The sequence below is a fragment of the Dermacentor variabilis genome, chromosome 3 (genome assembly GCF_050947875.1).
Source record: "Dermacentor variabilis isolate Ectoservices chromosome 3, ASM5094787v1, whole genome shotgun sequence".
Taxonomy (NCBI): Eukaryota; Metazoa; Arthropoda; class Arachnida; order Ixodida; family Ixodidae; genus Dermacentor; species Dermacentor variabilis.
Window position 1 is genome coordinate 163,728,166 of NC_134570.1, and position 27,987 is coordinate 163,756,152.

General features: G+C 50.1%; 1 protein-coding gene across 1 annotated transcript in view; it reads right to left on the bottom strand.

Annotated features, from left to right (window-relative positions):
* LOC142574301 (uncharacterized) overlaps nt 1-27,987 on the bottom strand; it is a 175,089-nt gene that overhangs the window by 10,088 nt on the left and 137,014 nt on the right. The window contains exon 4 of the mRNA XM_075683419.1: nt 10,352-10,644. Within this exon, the coding sequence (XP_075539534.1) occupies nt 10,352-10,644 (293 nt within the window). The remainder of the gene's footprint in view (nt 1-10,351; nt 10,645-27,987) is intronic.

Sequence of the window (27,987 nt, forward strand, 5' to 3'; positions counted from 1 at the left end):
CTCACGCAACCTCGACGAGAGGGTCGTGGTGTTAATGTGTGTGTACTGTGCTGGGCACTCCCACAGCATATGCGGAAGCGCAGCCGGGTGAGTGCCCCAGCACCGGCTGGTGGGGGTAGTGTAAACGTCTGGGAATATAATGTGGAGGCGGGCAGCTGAAGGGTACGTGTTTGTTTGTAGCAGACGCAGGGTGGTAGCCTGCGCTTTCGGGGAGAGAGAAAACATTTGTTGCCCGTAACTTTAGCTCGAGTTGTTCGCGGTACAGGAGTTCACGATGACTGAAATACACGACGCGGGAAAAAGCAAGGAGGGAGCGTGACGTGGCGCAATTGAAGGAAGCAAGAGTCGGCACAACACTGCGTCAAGTAGCGGTAAGTTTAGTGAATGCCGCCGCCATTCTCAAAGCGCGCTGTTCCGAAAAGACAATAGACGTCCGACTCTGGAGTTTTGCAAGACGCGTAGCGCCACCTGCCGGTGCGAAGAGGCAGTAATTGAGTAGTGCGAAGCCCGACTCCCTTGCTAAGTTACCTATGCAGCTAGCGACTACGAAACAACGATTTAACTAGATTTTGGTCCATATTGCGAGTGTTTTGCGCATTTAACACCCAGGCAGAGAGCTATGGATTTCTACGCTAGTCGGACGCGCCGCCGAACTGCCATAAAGTGCTTGCTGGCTCTCTCCAGACTGATGGCGGAAACGACGGCAACCGCGATAGCTCCGCGTGCTACGAAGAAACGCCGCAATCGACGCTACTGTTGTGTTGTAAATTGCCATGAACGTGAAGGACTAAATAAGAACGTTCAGTTTTACCGATTTCCGTCGCGGTCGTATAAAGGGGAAAGGCGTGAGCGCTGGATACTGGCCGTTCAACCTGTCGGGTAATCGGATTACTTGCATTCCCCACAACACAGCGGCTCGCATGAGAAAGTGCGACAATTTTTTTTTCTAATTGTGTTGCGTAGCCCTGACGGAGGACCGTGGTAACCAAGCGCAAGCTCAATAATCTGCAGCCGCCACTTCGTTGGCAACAGAAAAAACAACGTTGCGAACCATCCTGCGTATGTGCGATTGATATTTCCACCTGTTAACGGACGTCCGCCTCCGCTTGATTCAACAAGTGGAAAGGAGAGATTTGGCAGGTCAGTTTTACCAAACATTTTGGCTCGTTTATGAATTCAAAATCCTGTTCTACAGCATCGTTGTATCGCCAGCTCATTTCTACTTTCGGTATTTTGTATATGTCCTGCGCCGATACAACAAGCACGTTTGGCAAAGTGCTGAGCCTGCTCGACTGCGTTTTTCAAATGTGAGCAATAAAGTTGTTGTACGAGCACTGGATGAGTAAACGCGAAGCAACGCACGTGTGTAAAGAAAAAGATGTCGCGTTTATTTACATTTATTCGTGCGCGCTTGTTGCTGGAAGCGTCTGCGAAAAGTTCAAATTAAGGTACTGAGCGATGCTGTAGCTCCTGCGAGAAAGAAGGATGCGGCGCGTAGGCACCGTAGGAAGCTTACTTTCGTTATGATCGCACGCTGTTTGCTGCCTTGGAAAACGTTTTCTGTTTGCTGCTCTGAAAAAGGCTATGGAGGGATTCGCTCTCTATAAATAATTGCGAGAAAAAACATTACGTTAATAACATGCATAAAAATATAGGAGATACCCAAGTCTTGTGTTCAGGATATTTTCAATATGAAACAATTTGAAATGCTTAGACTTTTATGCTGGTATGCCTATAAACAAACCTGATGCTCTCTGTACTTGCGAGCTGCAGCACGCCGAAACAACACCTAGCTAAGACTTCTTTCATATTGTAAACGTACTTCGCCCTGCTGAGCTTCCTCCCTTTCTGAAGCCTGGATGGGCGGAAGAAACTTTCCAGGTCCTTGATTTTTAGGAAACCGTGCCTAAACACAACCGAAAGCTGAGGGTCCATTGTGGCCTATGCACCATCGCTTGTGGAAAGCTCTTTTTGCACTACTCAGTTCGCGCCAAGTCTGCGATGGGGGCGCTGGTGACGGGTTTTCCCGCAGCGCCGCCTGCGCAGAGTCTGAGGTCTATAGACAGTTTTATGTTTAACGCTTGCAACCGAACGTAAAAGCATAACGTACTTAAAGAAATAACGTCGTCCTCCCTGCGCATGCTGGGAACGTTATTGGGTTTGTGCAGTTTACGTGCGCTATGATAACGTACGCTATTTGGCGAGTTTAACGTCCGTAACGTTCACGGACACTAAGAAATAGTGTTGTCGAACATGGGAGGGGGGGGGGGGTACAAGCAATAACAAGCATGGAGTCGGCGCGCACAGGCAAACATGAACCCACCACACTCGATGAGCGCGGACAGTCGCTGTCAAAACGTTGGCGTGAGCAAGCGCAGCAGCAGCACCGAGCGAAGTGACGTTCGTGCGGTCTATCGCTTGAATGCTAGAGCGGCGAGAACACAGCACGCACGAAGGTATGAGCCGTGTGCAGACCCTTTTGAAGATCTTGCTCTGTACGTTGTTATGGCTTGGAGCAAATCGTATTATCCCTAGTGACTCGCTCTCTGTTCGGACCGTTACGAAACGTTCAGCTTCGAACATTAGTGTGCTGTCGGTGTAGCCGCCGCCGCCTGGCTTCGGCACATTGATTCAAGTGCGCGCCCGTTCATTTATTCTCGATACATTGGCGACAGAGTGGGCGTAAGCTTGCGCGTGAGTTGGGGTGAATGTGTGTAGATAACGAGCGAGAAACTTGCTATATGCCAAGGGTGGCGTGGTGCATATGCTGTATGCACCATGCCACCCCTCCCCCCTCCCAGTCTCTCCCGCCCATCCCGCCACGGCCCTTCACGCGACGGAAAACGGCGCGTTTGCTCTCCGTTTTCTTCGTTCGCGCACGTCAGATGGAGCCGTGATCGTCGGCTTCCCTCGCGTGCTTTCACTCGTACGTAAAGCCTAAGGCGCGCCGAGTCCGCTGCGGACGTTAACCGCGATGCCAACAGCAGAAATACGTCTTGATGAGTGCCCATATAATGCTATCGCAATAATAACTTGACTAGAGTTTGGCATAGCTCAGTGACTTCAAGCATCCTATGCAAGGCTCTTTTTTATCGAGGTAGAACAATAACACGCATGGATCATGACACCCGCATGGATCATGACACACGCATGGATCATGCTGAAAACATCAAACGGTCCCAAGACGATCATCCTTGATTGTCACCATTGCTAAGACAGGGAGCATGCCTGTATGTGCTTTTACAATGGGCCGTATAATGTTTGAATGCTGAATGATATAATGACTGGTTGGCGAAGGGGCAGCACAATAAACACCCAGGCCTTCTTGCGTGGGCATTGCTGCCTTGTGTGCATCCGTAAACCTTTGTCATCTCTTAAAGCATGAAGGAGATAACAACACTGCTATGTGTGGTGACATATTTAGAATTAACAACAAATGTACACGTGTAATTTTAGTCCTGATGAAGGACAATGTGAGAAATATGAATTAACATTTGTTTTTATACTAAGGGAACGGCGGCTGCATGGCTGCGCCACTGGGCACCATCATCATTATCTGGGCCTGGCTCATGCGCTCGCGCCGCGTGCAGCCAGCCTGGGGCTGGAACGCGAGGAGCGGAGACTATAGGAAGCCGATCAGCTGGCCTGGGCCGTCGGGAAGTAAAGTGACTCTTGCACCCTGTGTCTTCTCTGAGAGCCTCAGGTGGCCACTGACTCTGCAGCCACGACCCTGAACCCACAATACAAAGATTGTCCTCTTGAAAACATATCTGATGAGCGTCTCTGCTTAAGGGGACTACCATAAATGCATGTCACTTTTATTTCAGTCATGATGAATAGTAATCAATGGTAGGCTCACTGTTTAACTTCGCAGCTATTGAAAAACCTGTACAGCAAAGTGTTAACAAATCAACAAGATCAACTTCAAAACAGACGCGCGTGGTCAACAATAGAGAGAAGGGACATATCGATATACACAGCTGTATTCCACGATAATCGAATGGTCTCTAGGAGGATGTTATTAGATGATTAACGCCGCGGTGCAAGACCGTGCAACGCTGTTGCCGCGACACACCACTTGTTCATTGGCTTAAAAAATATGTGTGCGCGCACGCGCGTTCTTGCAAGCTATAGCTAGCATATCTACAAAAAGAAGTTACACTGACTGTTTACTTCGTGAACGCGGGTGACGCGCAAGCATGTGGGTGCTATAGTGGGCGCGAAGCTACCGGCCCTCGCTGCGCCTTGACGCCTAAACTGTCCGCATCGCATGTTCAAGACAGGTCTCGCACGGCCGTGCCATACGCAGGAGCGCCGGGTGGGTTGCCCCCTTGTAAACATTCGCTTACTAACCAAATTAACAAGCATCGTGTCAGCGCACACAGACAAACATAAACACATCACACTCAATGACCGCAGACTCTCGCTGTCAAAACGATGGCGTGAAGAATCACGGCAGCAGAAGCCAGCGAAGTGACCTTCGTGCTGTCTATCGCTTCACTGCAAACTTCGCGGCGAGAACACAGTGCCCTCGAAGATACAAGCCATCGTCCCATCTAGACTGTGCTCCCGAATCAGATCGCTTTCAATATCGGCGCGAGCTCCACCACTGGAAAAGCTGGCGCCACCGTCGGAGTGACGTGGCATGAGGGATCACGTGGGCACAGCGACCACGTCGGCTGCTTCGGAAGCGCCGAAACGAGCTGAAAACGAAAGCTTAAAGTCTGACTTGCGCTGCGGTTTTGATCAAGTGGTGAGGCTTTCCCGCCTTGGGTGTCTGCTTAACATTTGAAAGCACTACAATAGGTAGTGGCTGCCTTTGGAGGCGTGCAGCGTGGTAGACTACTGCTCGTTGCCGCAGTGTCGGACGGAGTCCGGTGTCAGCCTTATTCAAACGTAGCCGCAGGGCAAGAAGCTGCGTGAAGCTTGGCTCGCGAAACTTAGAACCGGAAGACAGCCATCGGCTACAATTCGAGTGTGCAGCAAGCACAGACGCGAGGAAGATTTCTAATACGGCGTCGGGGCATCGATGTTCGGTGAGTAGCACAAAGCGCCCACTCGCCCGCGCGCTGACCAGCTAACTGTCATGAAGTTTTGCGCTACGAACTTGTTTATGCTAGATACTGGCGAGTTCACAGTAATAAAAAGGGAACCATAAAAAGCACATAAAAAGAGGCATGACATATGTTCACGCTCTTGTAGCACCAAACAATGAAATCTACTGGATCAAATAAACGAAGCAGCGGGTAATTGCTTACTGAGAACACCGATAAACATAGAGTGCGAGGCAACTTGAGAAATAGTGGTTATTCAAACGCCTAATACCTTAGAAAAGAAGATTCAATCATCGCGACGGGACATCCCCATTCGCCCTGGTAGGCGTCGAAGTTCATAGATATAACGAAAATTTTTTGAACAGCTCTGATAGTTTCCAAACAACGATGGTTGCTTGTGTGCTGTGAAATACTCATATGCTGCTGCTTAAAGCTCACGGCACGATGATAAAACGCGCTCGCAGCGAAAGGGAAACATTTCGCGCGTAAATGGACGGAGGCGCGCAGTCGGTAACCGCGAATCCGTGCGATCGCTGCATTGAGGCCTCATTCTGTTATACTCCATATAGTTATACAGACAGCCCATATGAACATATTTCACACGGTTTGCTCACAGCGTTTGCCTACCTTTTACGCAAGATGCTGGTTCTGGAGACTCCATTGCGGCGACCGCGCGCAGTGACGTTCACTGTACGTACTCGGCAAAGAGATAGCGTCTGTAAACGATTCTCTGCTTTCAGTTTGCCAAAGATTATTACTTCGACAGTAAAAAACTTTTCTTGTTTTGCGGGTACTTACAGAAATATCTAGAAGGGCTGCCGCGTGGTGTTCTTATTGAGCGCCGTAAGCGAAACCTCTGAGGAGCGCGCCGCGTGATCCCTCATACTACGCAAGGGAGGCGCTTCCGACAGATGGCGACTCCGTAAGTTCTCGCCTCCAATAAAGTCCGCGCAACCGAAGTACAACGCCCCTCTCCCCTCCCCCTGTTCCATGCGCGCTACGGAAGACGGCGCACTTCGACCCCCTTTCCCCCCTTGCGCACGCGAGATTTAATCTGCATCATAGGCTCACCGTCGCACCATCTATGGTCGCACGCTTTCACTGGCACACACAGCCTACGGTGCGCGGACGACGTTATCGTGAAATGGACGCTGTACGTCCGTATCGCAAAGAAAACCTGTAGCAACTGCCTGGGGAGGTCAACCCAGCGTGCCTCCGCCTACATTCCTCCTCCGCGACGCTTAGCGTCGTTTCTCGTTCCCCACCGCTCAACGTTACCTAGACTTTCCTCTAGGCGGTGTCGCTTTGCGGAGCGCTCAGCGCGCTCCTTCTTACTTTACACGGAGCTCGATTCTCTTCCGCTCCAGGAGCCTTCCTCTTCTTCGGCTTCATTCGCGGCTTCAAACAAACATTCGCTGATTGCGCAGCCGGCCAGTTACGCTTGCGCGTAAAAGTGTACCAGCGCGCTGAACAGAACCGAGTACACAGCGATATATGTTGCAGCCTGATGCAGGTATTACGGAAAAAAGGTACAGAACTTCTGATAAATGTCTACTAATGCGTAAGCATTGTTTCGCTTGGCTTTGACTTCGTTTCTGCTTAGTTTTGCTTAGTTGCTTTTTCTAGCTTATGCGCATCTACCCATGGTCTTTCCCCTGGCAAAGAACGCTGAGGTCTTATCAGACCGTTGTCAGATTTTCTCGCCGCATCCGTCCTTTTCTGTGCAACCCTACCAATTGAGCCGGAACACCGGGCACGAACGCGTAAGGAGCACAGCGGTCGCAAGGGAATGCCAGCTGTCGTAGTAGCGCGTGAGGCGTACGTTGTATGAGGGGAAAGTGCATTGCCGTGACGCCATGTCACCTTCGCTCTCGCAAGCCTGTGTTATGCACTCGTTCCTTGTCCACGGAAGCTCTCGCCTGTGTTCTGACTGCGGCTCGCTAAGTGCCAATGAAAACGTACCAAGCGTCTGAACGCGCTCGCTTGTCCGCGAGGTGTTCATACTCAAAGCGTGCTCAGGAGCGTTCAATTGGACTTTGGGCCCATCCAGAATATCAAGTGGCCCACAGCCAAATTTCAAATTGGCCCTACCCCACATTTCAGTTGCGCCAACCCCAAATTTCAAGTAATCTCACCCCCAAATTTAAGTTGCCCAATGCCCAGATTTAAAGTTTCCTACTCTCAAATTTAAGTTGACCCACCCCGAAATTTCTATTTGGCCCAGCCACAAGATTATAGGTTCTCCGACATCCAAATTTCAATTTGGCCCACCCCCAAATTTAGGTTGGTCAGCTGCCAAATTTAGGTTGGGCCATCCTCAAATTTCAAGTTGGCCCACCATTTTATTTACGTTGACACAACCCCATATTTCAGTTTGTCCAGCCCCACATTTCAACCTGGCTCACCCCCAAATTTAATCTCGCTTATGTCATATTTCAAGTTGGCCCACCCCTTAATTCAAGTTGGTCCACCCCACAGTTTATGTTCGCCCACCGACAAATTTCAAGATGACCTACTTGCAAATTTCAAGTTGGCCAACCCCCAAATTTAAGCCCACTCCGGATTTCAAGTTGGCCTACACCTAAACTTCACTTGGCCCACCTCTTCATTACAAGTTGGCCCAATCCCAAATTTTAAATTGAACCACCTCCAAATATGAGTTTGTACAACCTTACTATAAGCTTCCTCATGCATTTTCTCACGAGCCCTTTGTATCTCTATAAGTATTCTCTTTTCATTTTATTTTCTTTCTTTAAATTGTTGTTTGCTATCTCTTCAAAGTTTCCAGTCATTTTACACTGTCATAACGATTAGGTGTCTTAACTTACAAATCACGCATTTCTGGGCAGATACAAGGCATTACACTTTTCGCGTGGCATAGCTTGGGAGCTCGTGAAAGAATGCTTTGTCATTAAAATATAGTGGTGCAGGTGAGATGACTGCGAGGTGTCTCAAACTCGGTGCTCCGCGCCAATGGAGCACATGCAGTCGCAAAGCAAAATGTGACAGTATGAGAGCATCGTTTTCGTCATGACGCGTAAGCTTGAACTTACATCGATAAAAATGTGTCCCTATCGTCTCCGACCTCGAGCTCCTTTGCTCTGCCGAACAGTTGCCAGCTCTCAACCGCGCCATGCGGTCCCAGCGTCCATGAAAATTTCTCACCGGTTCCGCCTGTGCAACGCCGCCCATGCACTGCATGCGGGTAATGGGCTTGCGATGCTGGTGTGGCTGGAGCGTAAATGGGCGTAAGCTGGTTCTGGTTAGAGTCTACTAGATAAGGGGACTGGGTCCAGCGCAAAGCCACACTGAGGCGTTTTTTTTTTATTAAAATGCTGGAGGCGCCAACCTCGCCTTCACCTGTATGAGCGGCCCAGCGCGCCGGCCGGACGCGCCTGGCCTCCGCGCTGGCTCCGGTTTGTCTGCAAATATCGTCTGCGCATTTAATTAGTGCTACGGATAACCACAACAAAGAAGTCTGAAGATAGAAATCGTTAAGTGTCCTCCATGCTCTTTAAGCTAACACTTTGAACAGGAAGTCTGACACGCTTAAGCCTGAAATTACGCTGCTGAAATGTTTGCTAATAATGCATAACGAAAAAAATTATGAAGAACCAACCACGCTTCCTGTTCAAGAATGCGTTGAGCATGCGCTGGGATTTGTTATTTGCGGCACGATATTGCACTTATTATAGGGGGTGCTTCGCCTTACTACCGTGCTTTACCCGTACGCGGAAGTCAGCCGGTACTGCGAGCGCCACTTTGTTAAGCAATGCGTTCGGAATAGCGTGCAGCGCCTGCAGCCACCTCTGGGCGCCGGCACTGTGACCAGAGGCGCAGCGTCTCAACGACAGCATCTCAAAGCGCTAGCTGTCACGAGGGAAGAATGCGAGAACGCTCACCTTACTACCGTGCTACCATGCGGTATTGAACTATACTATGCTCTGCGAGCGGTTCCACCGTACTGTATTTGCGCCGTTTTCCTCGCAAGCGTAACTGGGCAACTCGTGAAATTGGCTGTGTCTGTTTGAAGTCACGGAGCAAGCGAACGAGAAAGGCGCCTGGAGGTGCAGAGAATCGTGCGGTGGGGAAAGTACGAAGGAGTGCGCAGAGCGCGCGGCAAAGTAGCTCCACCTACGGGAATGTGTAGGTAACGTTGAGCGAAGTGGGGATGGCGAAACGAGGCGAAGCACCGCGGAGGAGGAAGGTAGAGCGGAGGCACGCTGGGTTGACTTCCTCTGGAATTTGCTACAGGTTTTCTTTGCGATGCATGCGTATCCAGTTCGTCTCGTGATAACATCGTCCTCGCGCGCTGTACGCTGTGTGTGCAAGTGAAAGCGTGCGACGGTGAGCTGACGATGGCGGCTCAAGCTCGTGTGCGCGAGGACAGAAAGCTCACCGTATTTCGTCGCGCGCATGACACCATCGCACAGGGGGAGGGAGGGAGGCATTGCACTTCAGCCGCGAGCGGTCGTGCGGGCTTTATCTTAAAAGCGATCTGCTTTGGGGGTAGTCTAGGTGAGGCGGCGGCTCGTAGCTCTGCGTGTGATGTGTTCTCACCCCTGAGATCGCGTTGAAGCGATAGAGAGCACGAAGGCCACTTCGCTTGCAGCTGCTGCCGCGATTTCTGTGGCAGCTCGCCCACAATCTTCCACGTCACGATTGAGTGCACTGCAAACCTCTTTCCTCCCTTGTCAACTCTCCTTTACCACCTACGCAACAAAGAGCTGTGGGACGATGCCCTCCGCGACGGACCTCCCGAGGTCCTCCGAGCAGTGATACAACAGGCTCGAAACATCGCCGGAATCATCTTAGGGACCTTGGACTGAGGGTTCCTCCCACACTGCTCTCGCCATTCAAATATTATTAATAAAGATGTTTTACTCTCTCTCTCTCTCTCTCTCAAACCAGCGTTTTGACAGCGAGGGAGAGTGAAGTGTCCATGTTTGCCTGTGGGCGCTGTCATCATGCTAGCTAATTTACATAGTAAGCGAATGTTTGCAACAGGGCATTCTACTCCAGCGGCTGCTACGTATGGCGCGGTCGCGCGAACCCTGTCTTGAATACAATCTGCGATGCGGAGAGTGTAGGCGACTAGGCGCACCGAGGGCCGATAGCGTCGTGTGCGCTATAGCACCCGTACGCTTGCACGCCACCCGCGTTCACGAAGTGAAGCATCACTAACTTTTTGGATCACTCTCGGTGCTTGCCGCGGCGTCCGCTGGACCCGCTCCCTCATTCTAGTAAACTGTATTCTGGTACAGTGCGAAGTTTGTTCTTTCACTTTCATAGTTTACCTCATTGAAGCAGTTTTCCACCTCGACGGCGGTGGTTTCCCTGGTCGTCTTTTCCCATGGAGGATTACGCAGCAGGATTCCCAGGACGGGTATGTTAGCCATGCAGCCGCCCAGTAAGAGGAACGTGCCTCGCAGCCCGTACTCTTTCAGCAGCCACTGGAGAAGCATGGGCACCACGAGAGACGTCATAGAAGGGCCGGCCATGTTCAAACCCAGGGCGATGCCACGGCGCTTGTCGAAGTAACTGGTCACGGCCACGATCGAACTGCTGAACACAACGCCGTTTCCAGCTCCTTTGAAGAGGAATAAAAAGTGCGGAGGAAAAAAAAACAAAGAAAACGTGTCTGCAAGTTCCCGCTAAAAGTAAGGAGACGCCAGCATTGTGCTGAAACTGACAGGGAGAGATTGAGAATTCAATTCTAAAAGAACTACTCAAGGTTTAATTAGTCGGGGAACAGGAAGTGTAGATGTAGATCCTTGGAAATACTGACCGAACGGGCATAGTGTAACGCACTATCATTGTTGCCAACGTTATTTGAGCGTGTTGCTAAAATGAGACAAGGCAAATTGAAACAATAGGTTTTCGATAAATTTTGCTACAATGTCTGTAACAGCGTCGCAATACTGTCGAGGGAATCTGGAATATTGAATGCTTTCTCATACACTATGAGCTAGACTAATCTCGCGTGACACATCTACCGAAAGGATTCATGGTAATTTATTTGATGATAATTTTTGTGATGAATTCACGACAGATTTACGAGGGTGTAGAATGGGACACTTACTTTACTAATATATTCAGAAAAAGAAACGGATGACGAAAGCTGAGATTTTGCGTTTACTTTCGGCCTGCAAGGTTACAGACCCGTACTGTTAAGAGGAAGCTTCAGCACGGGTCTCCTATCCACATACAAGGGTACAGAGAAATCGTTTATTTTCGGGAACCACTGCGCAGAATTTGATGAAGCTGGTTGCATTTAAAATAAAAGCTAAAAATTAGTGACTGTACGAAAAGGGAATGTTATTTAAACAGTCCGTATATTCATAAACATTGTTGAAAATCGAAACAATTCCTTAGACTATCACTTTTACACCTTTGCAACTGAACATTGGAACATGATGTTACAGTTCTCGAAACTGCACCTAATAATATATAGAAGCGAAAAAAGTTGGTGAAAATAAACCGCTGTAAATTATGCCAATATGACCTGATTAGAAAGCTTCCAAATCGCTCCTAATCATTGTAAATATTAAGGTAAGCTATAAATAAACACAATAGATATATCTGATGTATATACTCTAACACATACATTGACAGAACTGATATATCTGTTTTTGGTGGAAACATACGGACCTGTAAACTTCATGCCACATTAATCTATATTAATATTCCACCTTTTAAAGTCACTAGAATTTAACATTCTCATCATCAAAACTTATTTTCTATTAAAGACCCCTGTCGTGGTATTACATATGGGACGATTACAGAAGATAAATATACAAAGACATGGTTACAGTTTCCTACAAAACTCAGCGTGTGTATTCTGATGAGAACAGAAAAATAAAGGCTAAGAGGCACACTGAATGCAGTGCAAAAACATATCAGCAGAACAACCAAATGTGAAACAGCAATCGCAAAAGAACGAAAACACAGTAAAATCAGTATAAGGTTAGGGTTTGAGGTGATCAGCAAGCGGCTGTTTGAAGATAAGGGGGACGTTCGTTGACAACCATACCTGGTAAATTGTTCCACTCTACGATGGCGCTAGGCAAAAGCGATTTATTGAATGAAATTGTTGAACCATGCAAGCGCTGGATGCTGCAAGAGTTAAAAAGGCAACGAGATGTACGGTTCGGCGGGATTAGAAGCCTTCCACGTAGTTGAGGGGAGTTATAGTATAGTCGGTGGAAAATGCACAGCTTTGCAATTTTCCGACGGAAGTCCAATTGTTCGAGCCCTATGGATGATTTAATGGCGCTGACACCTTCTTCACGGCTGTACCTGGAAGTGATGCATCTAACGGCACGATTTTGTATTGATTCTAATGTGTTAAGTAAGCTTGGTGCAGGCTCCAAATAGCTGAGGCGAATTCAAGTTTACTTCTAATGCAAGTTTCCTAAGCTAGTTTTCTTGTGGATGAGGGGCACAGTGCAAGGGCACGTCTGACGCAACGAAGTGATTTAGTGGTGTCGGTAGCGTATTTTATGATATGGTCGGACCATGTCAACTTGCCATTGATAGTGATACTGAGATAACGATGTGATTCAGTCATGTATAAGGCTGTCGAGTTTAAAGCGTGCAGGTGATCCTTGTTAGAGTGTTTACGGGATACCTGCATAGCTTTAGATTTGGAGATGTTTCATTAAAGAATTGGAACACCAGGTTTCTATTAGGTGTAAGGCTTTTAGAAGCATTGCATGGTCGGTTTGATCTGTAATGCGACGATAAATTACGCAGTCGTCTGCAAAAATCGGATAGAGGATGAGATGCCGTTAGGAAGGCCGTTTATGAAGATGAGGAAGACAAGGGGACCTAGGACGGATTCATGTAGTACTTCGGAGTTGACGCTAGCAGTGGTTTTTATTTTTTCTTTGTACATACTGCAGTCTGTACAGACCAAGCAGGTGGGCGTACTTCTGCAAACACTCATGTAGGACAAGAATAATATGTGCTCTTTTGCTAGACATACGGAACAGAAAAAGGAAGAGAGCAAAAAGAAAAAAAGTAACAAACTGGCCTTTGTGTATTGCAAAGGACGATATTCATACCATCAGAAAAATGCACTTGCGTAGGCAATAGTAAAAATAACATGAATAAAAGAGGGGAAGAATAACATTCCATATCATTGTGCAAAATACATGAGTAGTGCCTGCTCAAAATTTTTAGCAGAGAAAATTTCTGAGGGCACATCATTCCACTGAACAACAGTGCGAAGAAAGAATGAATTTTTAAACAGGTTAGTGCGTGCACGGAAAGGGAGCAAGTTTTGAGCGTGATGGTGTCGAGACGCGCGTGACAGGTAAGGTTGAATGTATGTTCGTCCATTAAATTCAAGCGACTTGTCGTACATCGTGAAAAGAAATTTTAGTCGTGCCACAGTTCTTCGTGCTTCTAAGGTAGGGATATGGTTTTCGGTCATTAATTGTGACGGCAAATTAGTGGACCTAAACCTGTTGAAAACAAATCCTACTGCTCGCCTCTGAACCATTTCAAGCTTATGCCTATCCTTTATGTAATAGGGATCCCATACTATTGAGGTGTATTCTAGTTTTGGCAATATATGTGATCAATGATTTCCGACAGCTGTGTTCTGTAACCGATTAGTAAGAAAGCAAGGGATTCATGACAATGCAAGAGGGTCGAGACCGAGGCATGACAGTTTGGCCAGAAGCCACTGATGGGGAACACAGTCAAATGCTTCGGCAAAGTCTAGGTACACGACGTCAGTTTGATGTGATGAGTCTAACTTCCGGCGAAGTTCACTAATAAATTCAAAAAGCTGTGTATCGCATGCAAAACCAGACCGGAAACCGCGCTGATTCTGAAAAAGGAAGGAATGATCACCGAGATGACATTCTATTTGCGAATATATTATATGTTCTAGGAGCTTACAGGGAATACTCGTTAGAGAAATGGGGCGATGGTTGAAAAGATCATAGTGGCTGCCTGACTTATATGCCGGTACCATTTCACTAATTTTCTACTCATTTCGAAGTGAACTATCGGTAATGGACTGGGTAAAAATTATTTGTAATGTTAGACTGGAAATGTCTTTCGTACCTTTTAGTATCTCAGCAGTGATATTATCTGGCCCGGGGGCACTAGAAATCTTTAGATTTTCGATAAGGCTCATAATGCTTTGAGAATTAATCGTAATGCGAAACATGAGGGGAAAACTACAGCTGGGCAACTCGAAGTCCTTCAGTGCAGGCTCACGAGTGAAAACTGAAGAAAAATACGGCTTGGTTACGTCTGACCACTGACCATGCGGCAGGTTGGAAACGTCAGGGTAACAAAGTTATCAATGTTATTGGATATATTGTTTGGGTTCAGAATATGTCAACTTTTTTTGGGTTGACATGTATGATGTTGGGCAAGTCGTGGTGGAAGAACTTCTTTTTGGGTTATCTCAAAGTGCTTGTGTATTCACACAGGCATGTAAAGTACTTCTCCCACTTTAAAGAAGGTTTCGAGTGTTTCTGTTATTGAAATACAAGAAATTTCCTTCAAATTTGCTTAGGTGTTCTTTCATAAAAGCCCTTCTACCCTGTACGTTTATTTTGATATGGAGAATTGGAGTTGATTCCGAGGTAAAGCATCCTATTCAAGAAAGAAAGAAAAAAACGAAAGAAAATTCAGATAACCTTAGGGCCTCTCCCAAAAAACATTTCGTTAGAATTGTTCCTATGAGCAAATTCCACGCGAATTCTCACACTAAACATGTTAGCAAAAGCGGCCGGTAGATGACAAAGATTACTAATGAATGGAGATTAGTAAATTCCTCTCCGGATTTTCCTAGCACGAAAACGCACTTACCTACGTTATGACTCCAAACTTACTAGCTTCTGGCTCTGCTTAACGGGGTACTAAATTCTGCAACGCGCACTTGCTCTAATAATTACATCATTTCTATAGAGTTAAAAACCACGCTGCCATCTTTTGATTTATCTGAAGTCTCTGTGCACTGTCTATTGGTGCGAACACGTGAGAAGAGGAAGATGGTGCATTCATAGTCACTTGAACGAGCCCGGCTGCTCCGAAATGTACCTTTGGTACAGCTGGCCTAAATTTCGCCGTAAAATTCATTGCAATGAGTATTGACACCGTACAGCTACGTTTGCTAACGATCGCTCGATAAAAGAATATAAAGAACAATGGTATTTGTCCGCGCATTTAACAGCCTCGTATGGCCTCCTTGAGTGGAGACCAGAGCCGCTTCACCATGGTCACAGAGTCTACGCGCTGTGCAACCTATTTCGGCCATCTACATGTAGCTGTTGCAAAATAAAGTACGTTCTAGAACGCCATTTCCGAAGCAAGTTTTTTAACAGCGAAGCTGTTAAAATGCCGCCAGTTCCATCTCGTCACAAAAAGTGTTACCAGCTGCTAAATAAAATGATTGTGGCAGAACCCATCTCACGAAGACTGTCGACAGCAACGCGTTACCATTGAATCAGTATAGCGACACTGTCACGATCCACCCCGGGTCGTGAACAAGGGAGGGCTTGTGGCACCCTCTGTTAGACGGACGCTCCGTGCGTGGTGGTGCTGAACGATGCCTGACCGGCGAGCAGCCATGCTCGTCGGTGTTTATTGTGGTGCGGTGACCAATGTTGCCTGCCGAGCTTTAGCAGGCCACCGAGCTTGGCGGGCGAACCAAGATTATGCCCAAGGGGGCGTCACATACTTGGTACACCCCCTTACCCCCAGTTTGTTTGTTAAATGAAAAAGAAACGTCCATGTTCACAATATGAGGCTCTGCCTCCACCCTAGCTGGGTCGACGCTGCCTGCTATCCAGGCGAGTAACGGTCCGGTGGCCTCCACCGTCGAGTACTGCGCCTGGGCACCGGTGTTGATGGGTCGGGTGTGGCAACGCCGGGTGCTGCCTGGGCCAGCCTTGCTACATCCGGAGGGTTCCTAGTAGTCGGCCTTGCGAGTGGTGCCGGGCTCGACACCGGTCCAACGGATGCCGCACTACTGGCTGCGGTTGCCGCCTCCGAGGTAGGTGGTGCTCCGCTGGAAGCGACTGATGCTGCCGCTAGTCCTCCTGCGGGCTGGAACTCAGAAGTGGCAGTCGAGGGTGCTGGCCAGGTCCCGAGGCGAGGCCTGACATGGTCGACGTGTCTGTGCCACATGGCCCAGTCTGGCATGCGGACGAGCAGCGATGAGGCGCTGGCAGGAGACACCACCTGTAGGCAGACCAGGGTGGGCCAGGACGGAAGTTTCTGGCAACAACTGGAGCTCCCGACTCTGGCAAAGGCCCGGGGCGGCACCCTAGGTCAGCAGCCAGCTTCTGTTACAGCTGCTTTAAGAGCACTGTGGATCGGAGGTCCGGATGCAAGACGTCCAAGGGTGTCTTGACGATCCGACCCAGCAGGGGCTCACAGGGGCACGGCCAGTGACTTCGTGAAGCGTGGTCCGGTATCGAAACAGTATCCAGGCAATCTGCGCCCGGAAATCCCCAGTCTGGCTCTTCCTGAGCTTGTCTTTGATGGTTTGCACCACCCTCCCGGCTGCACCATTTGAAGCAGGATGGTACGGCGGCACCATCATCCGACGGATTCCGTTTTTCGTCAGCCAGGCCAGGTACTCTGCACTGGCGAAAGCAGGACCATTGTCGGATACGATGACATCCGGCAACCCCTGGGCGGCGAAGACCTGTCGTAGCGCTGCAATGGTCGCGCCTGCTGATGGAGTGGTGACAGGTAGAACCTCCACTCACTTCGAAAATGCGTCCACCACCACCAGGAATATTGGCCCTTGAAGGGTCCCCCAAAATCCATGTAGTCGGGACCAGGGTCTCTGTGGGAACGGCCAGGCGGTGATTTCCACACGACGCGAGGCTCGCTGATTCTTCTGGCAGATTTGGCAGCTCTGCACCAAATGAGCGATGTCTTGGTCCAGGCCAGGTCACCAAACATGGGACCGGGCCACCATCTTGGTATTTTCTATCCCTGGATGACCCGCGTGCAGCAACTGCAGAACCCTGGACCGGAGACTTTGTGGGATCACCACCCTCGAACCTTACAGTAGGCAGCCCTGCTGCAAATTCAGCTCAGCGGTCTTGTGGCTATTGGCCTGCTGCACCAATTCCTCTCCACGGGACGCCGCCATGACCACCTGAGACAGGACTGGGTCCCGGCTGGTCACTTGAGATACCGCAGGTCTGGCGAGCACCTCCGGGTACGCGTGTTCCAGCATGAACACTTCAGCAGGTTCTGGAACAGCATCAGGCACCTCTGGCAGGGGCAGGCGGCTCAGGGCATCAGCAGGTCCCAGGTCCTTTCCCGGACGGTAAACCAGCTGGTAAATGTAAGCTGCCAGCCTCAAGGCCCAGCGTACCACTCGAGGAGACGCCTGTACAGGAACTGCCTTGTCAGGCCCCAGCAGCCCCAACAGCGGCTTGTGGTCCGTGAGTGCCTCGAACTTCCGGCCCCACAGATGCTGATGGAAGCGTTCGACACCGAACATGTGGGCGAAACCTTCCTTGTCCAGCTGGCAGTAACGTTGCTCTGCAGCATGAAGCCGTCGAGAAGCAGACGACACAGGGTGTTCCTGGCCATCTTTGTCCCGGTGTGCCAGGACGGCTCCCACACCGTACGGCGACGCATCTACGCATCTAATGACAGGCTTAGCAGGATCGAAATGTACCAGCACTGGAGCCTTGGTGATTAGCTCCTTGCTGCGCTGGAAGGCCTGGTCCTGCGCCTACTTCCAGACCCATTGTTGACCATCTCGAAGCAGAAGATGAAGCGGCTGTAGATGCTGCGACAGGTTCGGCAGAAAACTCCTGTAAAAGTTGATGAGGCCCAGGTAGCTCTGAAGCTCCTTCTTGTTCTGGGGCTTGGGTGCCTTGAGCACAGCATCAACGTTGCAGGGAACCGGGGCTAGGCCTGCCTGGGAAATGACGTGTCCCAAGTACTCAACGCTGGGAGCTAGGAAAACACACTTTTCCAGCTTGAGCTTGAGGCCAGCGTCCTGTCGTCGTGCCAAGACGTTGTGCAGGTTCTGCAGGTGGTCCTCGTCGTTGCTGCCAGTAACCAGGAATATCGTCCAAGTAAACCGCCACGTGCCTCATGCCCCTGAAGAGGTTGTCCATCTCCCTCTGGAGTATGGCTGGGGCCGAGGCCACGCCAAACGGTAAGCGCGTGTACTGAAAGAGTCCCAAAGTTGTCGAGATAGTGACATACTTCCGGGGGGCATCCTGGAGCACCAGCTGCTGGTAAGCATCTCTGACGTCGAGCTTGGTAAACTTCTGTCCACCGGACAATGCTGACCAGTGATCTTCAATCCGGGGCAGCGGGTACTGCTCGACGGTAGTGACGGGGTTGATGGTAACTGAAATCCCCACAGATCCTGACACTGCCATCTCGCTTGAGGACTGGCACGATGGGAGCGGCCCATTCATATGTCTTTACGGGCACCAGGATGCCCTCTCGCTGTAACCGTTGCAGCTCCTGGGTGACCCCGTCCTTCAGGGCGAACGGCAGTGGGCGAGGTTTGAGAAAAGGTGGCCGGGCTCCCTCAGGATGCCAGCCGTCGTGCTGGTAAATGTGCTCACCCCTGGCTGGAAGAGGGACTTGAACTCTGTCAGGAGGCTGGTGATGTCTTGCACCACATGCAGGCTGGCTTCCAGGTACTCTGGCAGACGAACGCCCAGTGCATGAATCCAGTTTCGGCCCAGCAGCGTCGGCGACGACCCCTTTGTTAAGTAAAGGGGAAGGGTTGCCTCCCTGTCGCCAAAACGAACGCTGACCTGTGCCTGACCCTGGACCTGGGAGAGTTGCCCGGAGTAGCTGCGCAGCATCATGCGCGAAGCCTCGACGGACACGCCAGGGAAAGCACGCTTGAAGAGCTTCCTGGCCATTACAGACACGCTGGCCCCTGTGTCCTGCTTCATGAAAATGGGGTGCCCGCAGATTTCGACGGTTAGCATGTATGGCGGCACACACGACGGTACAAAGCCTGTGTGCCACATCTCGAAAATCAGCGGGTCCTCAGCCACGACGTGGAGCCTGGCCGCGGAAGAACTTGAGCTTGCTGCTGCACGTCCCCGCCGCGTACCCTTGCGACGGCTACCTTGGCCGCGGGCTTGTGTGGTACCTGGGCTTGAATCAGGCTGCTGCTTGCTGTTCGTCCTCCCCCTTCGCCATACACGTGCCAGGTCCCAGTTTTCCCGCACATAAAGCATTGTACTTGAGAGAACTGGCACTGTGAAGGGGAGTGGGCACCACCACAGCGACCACAGGTACTGGCCTTTCTCGCGAACTTGTTGACCGCCGCTTCCGCCGACGGTGAGCCAGTCGCACGGGAAATCTCGCCGGCGTCCTTGGCGGCAGCTTCCATTGCCAGCGCTGCCTTCACGGCGTCGTCCAGCGAGGGGTCGGGAAGCTCCAGGAGTCGCGTCTGGATGGCGGGGTTGTTGATTCCGCAGACGAAGCTGTCCCGGAGCAGCGAGTCCAGTTGGTCCCCGAAGACGCAGGCACTCGCTAACCCTCGTAGCGCAGCAACGGATTACCCGAGGGTCTCTCCTTTCCGGCGGCTCCGGTTGTTGAAGCGGAAGCGCTCCATTAGTGTGGACGGTGCTGGGTTGAAATGCGAGCGCAGTATGGCAAGGAGCTCACCCAGCGTCTTAACGTGCGGCGTGGCTGGCTTGAGAAGGTCCAGCAAGAGGCTGAAGACGCGGGTCCCGCAGCTGGCCAAGAAAATGTCCCGCTGTTTGGCCTCGGGTGTGTCGTTTGCCCGGAAGAACACGTGGACTTGCGCCTCGTAAATTTGCCAGGCGGACCCACCTCCCTCGAACGGCTCGAGCTTTCCATACAGCGGCATGGCGACAGCAGCGGGGGGTGGTATTTCGCCGCTCGCGGCGGCGTTGGAGAATCCGCGGGTACTCGTCGCCATCTTCGTCACCAGTGTCACGATCCACCCCGGGTCTTGAACAAGGGAGGGCTTGTGGCACCCTCCGTTAGACGGACGCTACGTGCGTGGTGGTGCTGAACGATGACTGACCGGCGAGCAGCAGTGCTCGTTGGTGTTTATTGTGGCGCGGTGACTAATGTTGCCTGCCGAGCTTTAGCAGGCCACCGAGCTTGGCGGGCGAACCAAGATTATGCCTGAGGAGGCGTCACATACTTGTGACGCCCCTCGTATTGCCTCCATCGTATTGCCACGTATTGCCACCATCGAAACGAGTTGTACATGAGGCGCGAACTGCAGTGAGGCTCCTGTTTCGCACTTCTATAAGAAAACTCGACGCCATCTAGCGCCGCCGCCGTGAAACCTGCGCTTGGTCTCCGAAATGCATAGGGTGACGGAGTGTGCGAACACTGTGACGTGCGTCATGCGGAAACCGGACTCCTCTCTCGCACTTCTTTCCAGACATGCTGCGCTATCTAGTGTCATTGCCGAGGAGCCCGCGCGTGGCCGCTGAGATTAGAAAGGGGCGCGCCAGTTCCTGCGAACTCCTGGAATCATTCCCTCGCTTGCCCCAAACTGAGTGGCATATAATCAGTGACCCATGTTGGTGAGAGATTCATGGAAGAGCGGCACATTCCCAGTGCATTCATGGAGCAGATCACTAAAGGCCGATTTACGCTCGAGCCGCCCAGTGCAGCAATCCGCACTGCACGCATGCGGTCGTGTTAAAATTGCACATGTCGAACACTCCTGCACAAATATGGGTTTAAACTGTGTGCAGAGTGGAAACCGTACACATTATGAACTGGAATTTGTTCACAAGTGTCCGACATGTGCAATTTTTTCGCATTACCGCACGCCTGCAGTCGTGCAATACACTTGTGCACAAATTTAGGTTTACGCTGTGTCCGGATTACACTGTGTACACAGTGGAAGCCGAATTTCGTGCACAAGTGTTCGACATGTGTGATTTTTCGCATGACCGCACGCGTGCGGTGCGGCTTCCGGCGCTGGCTGGCCCGAGCGTAAATCGGCCTTGAAGCGCTGACGCGGAAGGCATTCATTGAAAAGCGGCACATACCCGGTGCATTTTAGGCGCAGCCTGCCAATGCGTTGGTTTGCTGTCCTTGAGGAACCGAGGGTTCGCCACCCGTCAGCATGAGATAAATTTAAGGCATCTTTCTTGTCATTGCAGCGTTGCACATTCTCAGTGGCACGTACCTAGTTGCCCCATTCGGGGTGAATGACGTTCATTGAATAGCAGTACACACCAACTGGCAGATACCCAGGGACCCAAGATGGCATCAAAAAGGTTCATTGAAGACCAACAAAGACTAACACCAAGCACTGCAAGTCCGCGTAAGATGTTTCTTCAAAGAGCGGAGCGGCGCCAACCCAGCCCTGCGTCTACAATGACCCATGTCGGCGTGAGAGAGCTTCGTTAAAGAGAAGGACGTATCTACACATTGGCACATACTCAATTATTGCCTAGTATTGAGGCATGTTATCTCAGCACAGCAGCTCCATGCGCTAGCTATTTGACTACTAACTGCATGGTGACCCAGATAATCGGATAAACGGTTAGATTCAAGCACATAAACGGTGTTTAAGCGTTTCACTTACTTTCTTAACAAACGTTGTTTTATGCATTAAAGCACAAAACTAACTGGTACAGCAATGCATTTCTCCGCAAAATCCGGGAATTAGTATCTTGAAACTGGCGTCATCCACACAATTCTTTTCATGTGGATATGCCTTGCAGTCTCACCTGATAGAAGTTGTAAGTTGCAATATGTGCCATTAGGTAATTAGCTTAAAAAATTCATTAGTAGATTTTCGTTAATTAGTCGATTATGTATTTCACTTATTTGTGTAAATGATGTCCGCCTCTTCAAGAAGACAAGCTTACGCCCTAGAATTGTGCTATCTGACGCAGGAAATAAAAGAAATGAAAGTGTTTGTTGAAACACTTAGTACACACAGGTGGATAAAAACATATAAATACGTAGATTGACCCCGCGAAAGTGCGTGCAGTACCCAAAGAATGCTAACGCATCAAAGCTTTGTCGCATAAACAGACAAAATGTTCCTAAATTTAGCGACAAAATCACTAAAATGATATTACTGTTCACAACGCTGTACTCGCATTATTATTACTGTCCTCGCACGCGAAGTTCAGTTGTGAGTTGAGCATCCCGTTCGCTTACTAGGCGTTATATTTCTGTAGGTATTTTGCCAAGTAGACAATGAAAAGGTTATGAAGATACGCATAGGTAATGTGGCTAAATACGTGGTTAAAAAGTCCCTCGAATAGTTTTCAAGCCACCGTCTTTCTTTCTTTTTCTTTTTTTTGCGATGAAGGCTTGCCCTTAAGGCATAATTCGCGGAGCGTATATCTGTATTATATGTGTGCTGTGAGGCCTGTGTTGTGTATGAATTGAAGCAGTGTTTTGTGGAATCTGTTGTCATGTATCCAGCGGTCATAGCTGGTTGTCACACTGTAGCGGAGGCCGGCTTGCAGTAGGAGACGCGAGCGTTCCGATTGTAAACCCGTACATGTCCATATTAGGTGGTATGCATCTGATTCCACCACAGGAACGGAGCAGTATGGACACGTAGCACCCAGTGGTAAATGCGACCAGTTCCACCTTGAGACAACAGCCGGTGTAAGGGCCACCCCGGCCCGAAGCCTCCTAAGCACAACTTCCTCCGCCCTAGTAAGGTGAAGCTGTTGCAGGTTGCGTAGACTGATTGTTGGAGTTGCTTTTAGCGTAGATACAAGCAATGATATCGAAATATTTAGTATTATATTCACACAAACAAATCACTGCATCGCTTCCGACCGCATCATCGCCCAGGTCCACCCGCCAGAAGCATAATCGAGGTCACCACTTGCTCTTGTTAAAAACAAAGGTGCGGATAACCACTACACTGCAGCGAAAATGTGCTAAATTAAGGTTTTGACGTAATAGTTTTGCGGAAACCCTCAAGCCGGAGAGAAGTAATTATTTAAGGGAAAATGAGGCACCCACCCAATCCCAGCAATTGTTACAAAGGAAACCCATACGGGTTCCCCGAAAGAAAAGCTTCACATTTGCTGAAAAATTCGTCCTGGTCCGGGGCTCGAACCTGGGACCACCACCTTTCTGGGGCAGCCGCTCTACCGTCTGAGCTAACCCGGCGGCTAGCAGATGGCAGGGTGAGGTCGAATTTGTCAGCAACTCGAAGAAAAGGCGTTTGACGTAACAGTTTTGGGGAAACCCGCAAGGTGGAGAGAAGTAGTTATTCACTTACGCGGTGGTCCCGGGTTCGAGTCCAGGACCGGGACGAATTTTTCTGCAAATGTGAGGGTTTTCTTTCGAGGAACCCTTGTGAGTTTCCGTTGAAGCAATTCCTACGATTGGGTGGATGTCTCATTTCCCCTTAAATTAAGATTTCATTTTATTTTTCTTTGCTATGCTTTTCATGGTCATGCAAGCCTACACAATCGTCCAAAAATCAGTGACGTCTCACTTCATGAACGCGGGTTACAGGCAAGCGTATGGGTGCTATAGCGCACACGAGGCTATCGGCCCTCGGTGCGCCTAGGCGCCTAAACTGTCCTCATGACAGATCGTATTCAAGACAGGGCTCGCGTGGCCGCGCAATACGCAGCAGCCGCCTGAGTAGAATGCCCCCTTGTAAACTTTCAAGATAAAGCCCGTGCGACAGCGTACGGCCGAAGTACTACGCCCCGCCTCCCCTCACTCCGCCGGTGTCATGCGCGCTTCCACCCTTGCGCACGCGAGATTAAGCCGTCATCGTTGACTCACCGTCGCACGCTTTCAACCGCGCACACAGCGTACGGCACGCGAGGACGATGTTATCCCAGTACGTCTTAATCGCAAATAACTACCAGATGAGGTCAACCAGGCGCGCCTCTGCCTGCCTTCGTCCTCCGCGACGCCTCGCTTCGTTGCCCTTCCCACGATCGCTCAAGGTTCCCTACACTTTCCTTTAGGTGGCGTTACTTTGCCGCGCGCTCGCGCTCTTTCGTACTTTCCCTGGCGCGCGGTTTCCTTCACCTTCAGGTGGGTTGCTCGTTCGCTTCCTTCGCCTCTTCACACAGACAAGGCCGATTTGAAGAGCTGGACAGTTACGTTTGCGCATAAAAAATCACTACAACCACAATATACGATAGGGGCGCTGGTTGTTCTTTCACCTCTGTCATGGCGGCATACCTCTGGCCTCTCAGCACAAAAGCTTCCCTTCTCGCTTTTGTACCCTCGTGAGCAACCTTGCGCCTCGCTGCCTCGTTTTGCATGTTGTTCACGTGGTGAAGGTTCTCACTTCCGTGCGCCATGGTTGCCGCACCCTTTTCCAGAGAAGCTGTTGATACGGACCTTGTGCCGTCGTTGTCAGACTTCGCTAAAAAGGAGGCCACGTGACCTAGCAGGGAAGGAAAAGAAAAGCTGAACAGGAGGAAAGGGCTTAAAGTGACCCCTTCCCCCTGTGAGAATGCTATCTTATACGCTAATCCTATACATTTGTCACATGGTGCATTTTCGGTGATCGAGCAAGATCGGCATCGAATTTATCGATGATTGATTCTACCCTGCCGCGAAAGAGAGAAATGTTATGCTGGATTAGTGGTTCTGAACATTCCATCGCAGCTACATCTGTAGGATGACCACGAGTAGTGCGTACTCCTGAGGAAGAAGCTGCCTACCGCTAGCGCAAAAAAAAGCACTCCTAAACCATGCTCACCACGCGAAGCACGCCAAAGTGAAAATGAGGGTAAAGAGTGCTGAAACAAAAGAGTTACGACATAAACTGCTTGAAGTCAAGGGTCTCAAGGAATCCCGCCTGGTCGGGATGGTACATGACGGAAAATTAGATGGCACCGACCAAAAAAGGAAAGATGTAATGACGTTTCGGCTCCCCCACGGGAGGAGCCTTGTTCACAATAAGCTAGTGGAATGACGTTTCGGCTCTCCCACGGGAGCCTTTTCCTCATTGTGAACAAGGCTCCCGTGGGGGAGCCAAAACGTCATTCCTTTTTGCTTTTTTGGTCGGTGCCATCTAATTTTTGTCATAGACTGCTCGCGAAGTTTGACTTGCATGGTGTAACACTCCGTGTAACTAACACAGTTTCGCCGTTCGACCATCTTCACGGTCTGGAAGGGGTGGTGATTTTTTTGTTCGTGTTTCTGTGCTGAATTGAAGAAAAGTTGCGCCGTCCCAGGTTGCCGGACCAGCGTCGTCAGAACGCCGGTGTAAACGGAATCCATGAAGATTGAATATGTAGGCAACCATGAAGTGCGAACTTATGCTACGTAGGCGTTTCGTGCTCTTACAATCAGCAGCGACGGTTTACGTCAGTGGGTGAGAGAAATGAGTACAGAAGACTGAGCGAAATTTGAAATAAGTGCATGCATTGTTTCTCGAACTTTTGCATTTCTCTGCTGAGTCACTTCGGACCCTAATCGCTGCCGTCCTTTTTGCACTTATCTCTCCACCCATAAATATACAGGACCCGCTACCGAAAAACGATGTCTTGAAAATTGTTCGAGGGCCCCTTTAATCTTTGAGAACAGCACGGGCCGTTTTTCATATCATGGGCCCTAGCCGAGTACGAATATGCCGTGCGCGGCCCATCCGAGCTCGGCCCAGGTGGTTCAAAATTTAGCCTGTATCCGGCACAGCTGGGTTCACCCCAAATAATCTGAGTGGGAACGTAATCGTCTTGCTTCTAGCCAGTGGCTCGGCCAGCACTTTTTCGAAGGGGTCCATGGCTTTAAGTGCCTCTGGAAGTTATATAGAGAAACGACGAAGAAAAGGAAGTGTGCTATTTCAGGATATATACAGAAAGGAAAACAAGGAGGGGACGAAGAGGCGGCGCGAGACCGCACGCCTAAAGAAGAAAAAGAGAATGCGGTGAGTTGTGGGGGGGGGGGGGGGGCAGGGCAGTGGGTGACGTGGCCTACGGCTAGTGCTGACGTCTCCCGAGCTTGTGCTCTGGAGACGGCAGCGGGTGGATTCTCAGGCTTGGCCCGGATAGGGGGACCCATCGGCAAAGCACCGGCCCGCCGTCCCCCTAGAGTACTGCGACGGCGCGTCTCAGTACCCGGCTAGGTTCCCGCTAACACTCCCGGTCTCGTCCAGTGCCGCGGAGCCCAGCCCATGCTTCAGCACGTCGCCGCTCACCCAGCCTCATCCTGTGATACGGTGGCTACCTACTACTTATCAGGTCCCGTCCTGTGCAACGGCAACCACCTGACCACCTATACTCCGTTACATGCATAGCACGGCAGTCAACGCTGTGGAGGCTGGATAGCCTTCTTGCAGTGGCTTTGCTCGCACTTGGACATAGGTCGATATTTCTTGATCGCACTTGTGCGCAACTATTGCTTATATAGGCTCAATAGGGAATGAAACATGTTTTAATCCTTAGAAACAATCACACTGTGGTATACGGCTGCTAATGCGTTGTTTTAAATAATTTTTAGTTTTGTTGTTCTTTTCGGGTTTTTAATTTGCAACCGATCGCGAGCAGCGTCACGTGCATGCTCGCGCGAGTGAACGCTGTTGGCGCGCAGAGACGGAACGCGCTGAGTGATAGCTTGCCTTGAGCGAACTTCTTGCATAGCTTCCATAGCGATGACTGCTATGCATAGAACGCAGTATAGATAGTCTTGTGTCATGACACTTGCCCTAACGCCGTGACAAGTGAGCCATGACGTCACAACGATTAAGGCTCGAGTAAGACTGTATACGTTGCATGGCTAAGTTCGTAACGCGCGTGCAGTGTTAGTTCGCTTAGCGCTGTTTTATATGATTACAGTTTAAATATAAACGTTTATTTTGCGTGTTTAACTGGTTCCTGTGTGTCTAGTCAGCCGGAATTCGTGACAGGGGGGTAGACGGGCCCGGCGCGCCTCCCCCTGACTAATCCCCTGTGCTGAAGTGACGGTTCCGTTGATAATTTTCCCATCAACAACCGAATGAAGACGTCTCATCCTGTGCTACGTGGGCATTTTGCACAAAGTGCTTCAGTGCTTTAGGTATTACAAGAAAAGGCACAGCTGCATGGGCTGAGTTTCTCTACTTTCGTTACTATTCCAAGTAGTCCCAACGTTTTGCTGGTGGCTTCGACTTCAGTTTTACCAGCACGTTCATTATATCAGCGTTTTAACTATATCATTCACTATATCACTATCAATTCAGTATATCAGTTCACTATATCAATTCACTCAATGTATCAATACTATCCGTGAAACATTGCCAAGGTAAATTGGATATATGCAGGGTATCTCAGCTATCATGTACAGAGTATAACAAAAAAGAATATTTTATGCGAACGACACCAAGTACATGTTGTCTGGAACCTTGTTGAGAAACCACTATAGTGGACAGTACTCATAGAGCCCCTCGGTGACAGAAAACCGACTGAGCTGCTTCGCCGCATGACACAACTCCTGGGAAGTAGTCCATCATCAGCACACTCGGAAATCTTTCGGGAGCTCTTCTTCCAGCGTCTACCGAACCAGGTATGCGTGATTTTATGTGCCTGACCTACTACGACGGCTGTCGAGGCCTTAGCGACGATGGCAGACCAGATTATGGATTATTTCCATCCTGTGATATCCACTGTTGGCCGCTGTTGCGACACAACCCAAGTTACAGCAGTACTTTGACGAAACCGACAGTTCAAGGCCACACCTTGCTGCCCAAGTAGAGGAGCCAACTAACCAGTTGGCTGCCTTACGCTTTCGGACGAATAACCATCAGCAGCGGCGCCGCTCGCATGACCAAAACGTGTCACGCCCTCCGGCTCCCTTAATTTGTTGGTGTCACGCCAGATACGGCACTCGCGCACGGCATTGCCGTCCGCCTTGCAACCTTCCGGGAAACGTTAGGGCCAGTCACTGACGACGGCTAGCGCTACTGGCTCTACATCAGGCCGTATCTTCTACGTCACCAAGCGTGTCACGAATGTTCGCTATATTGTAGACACTG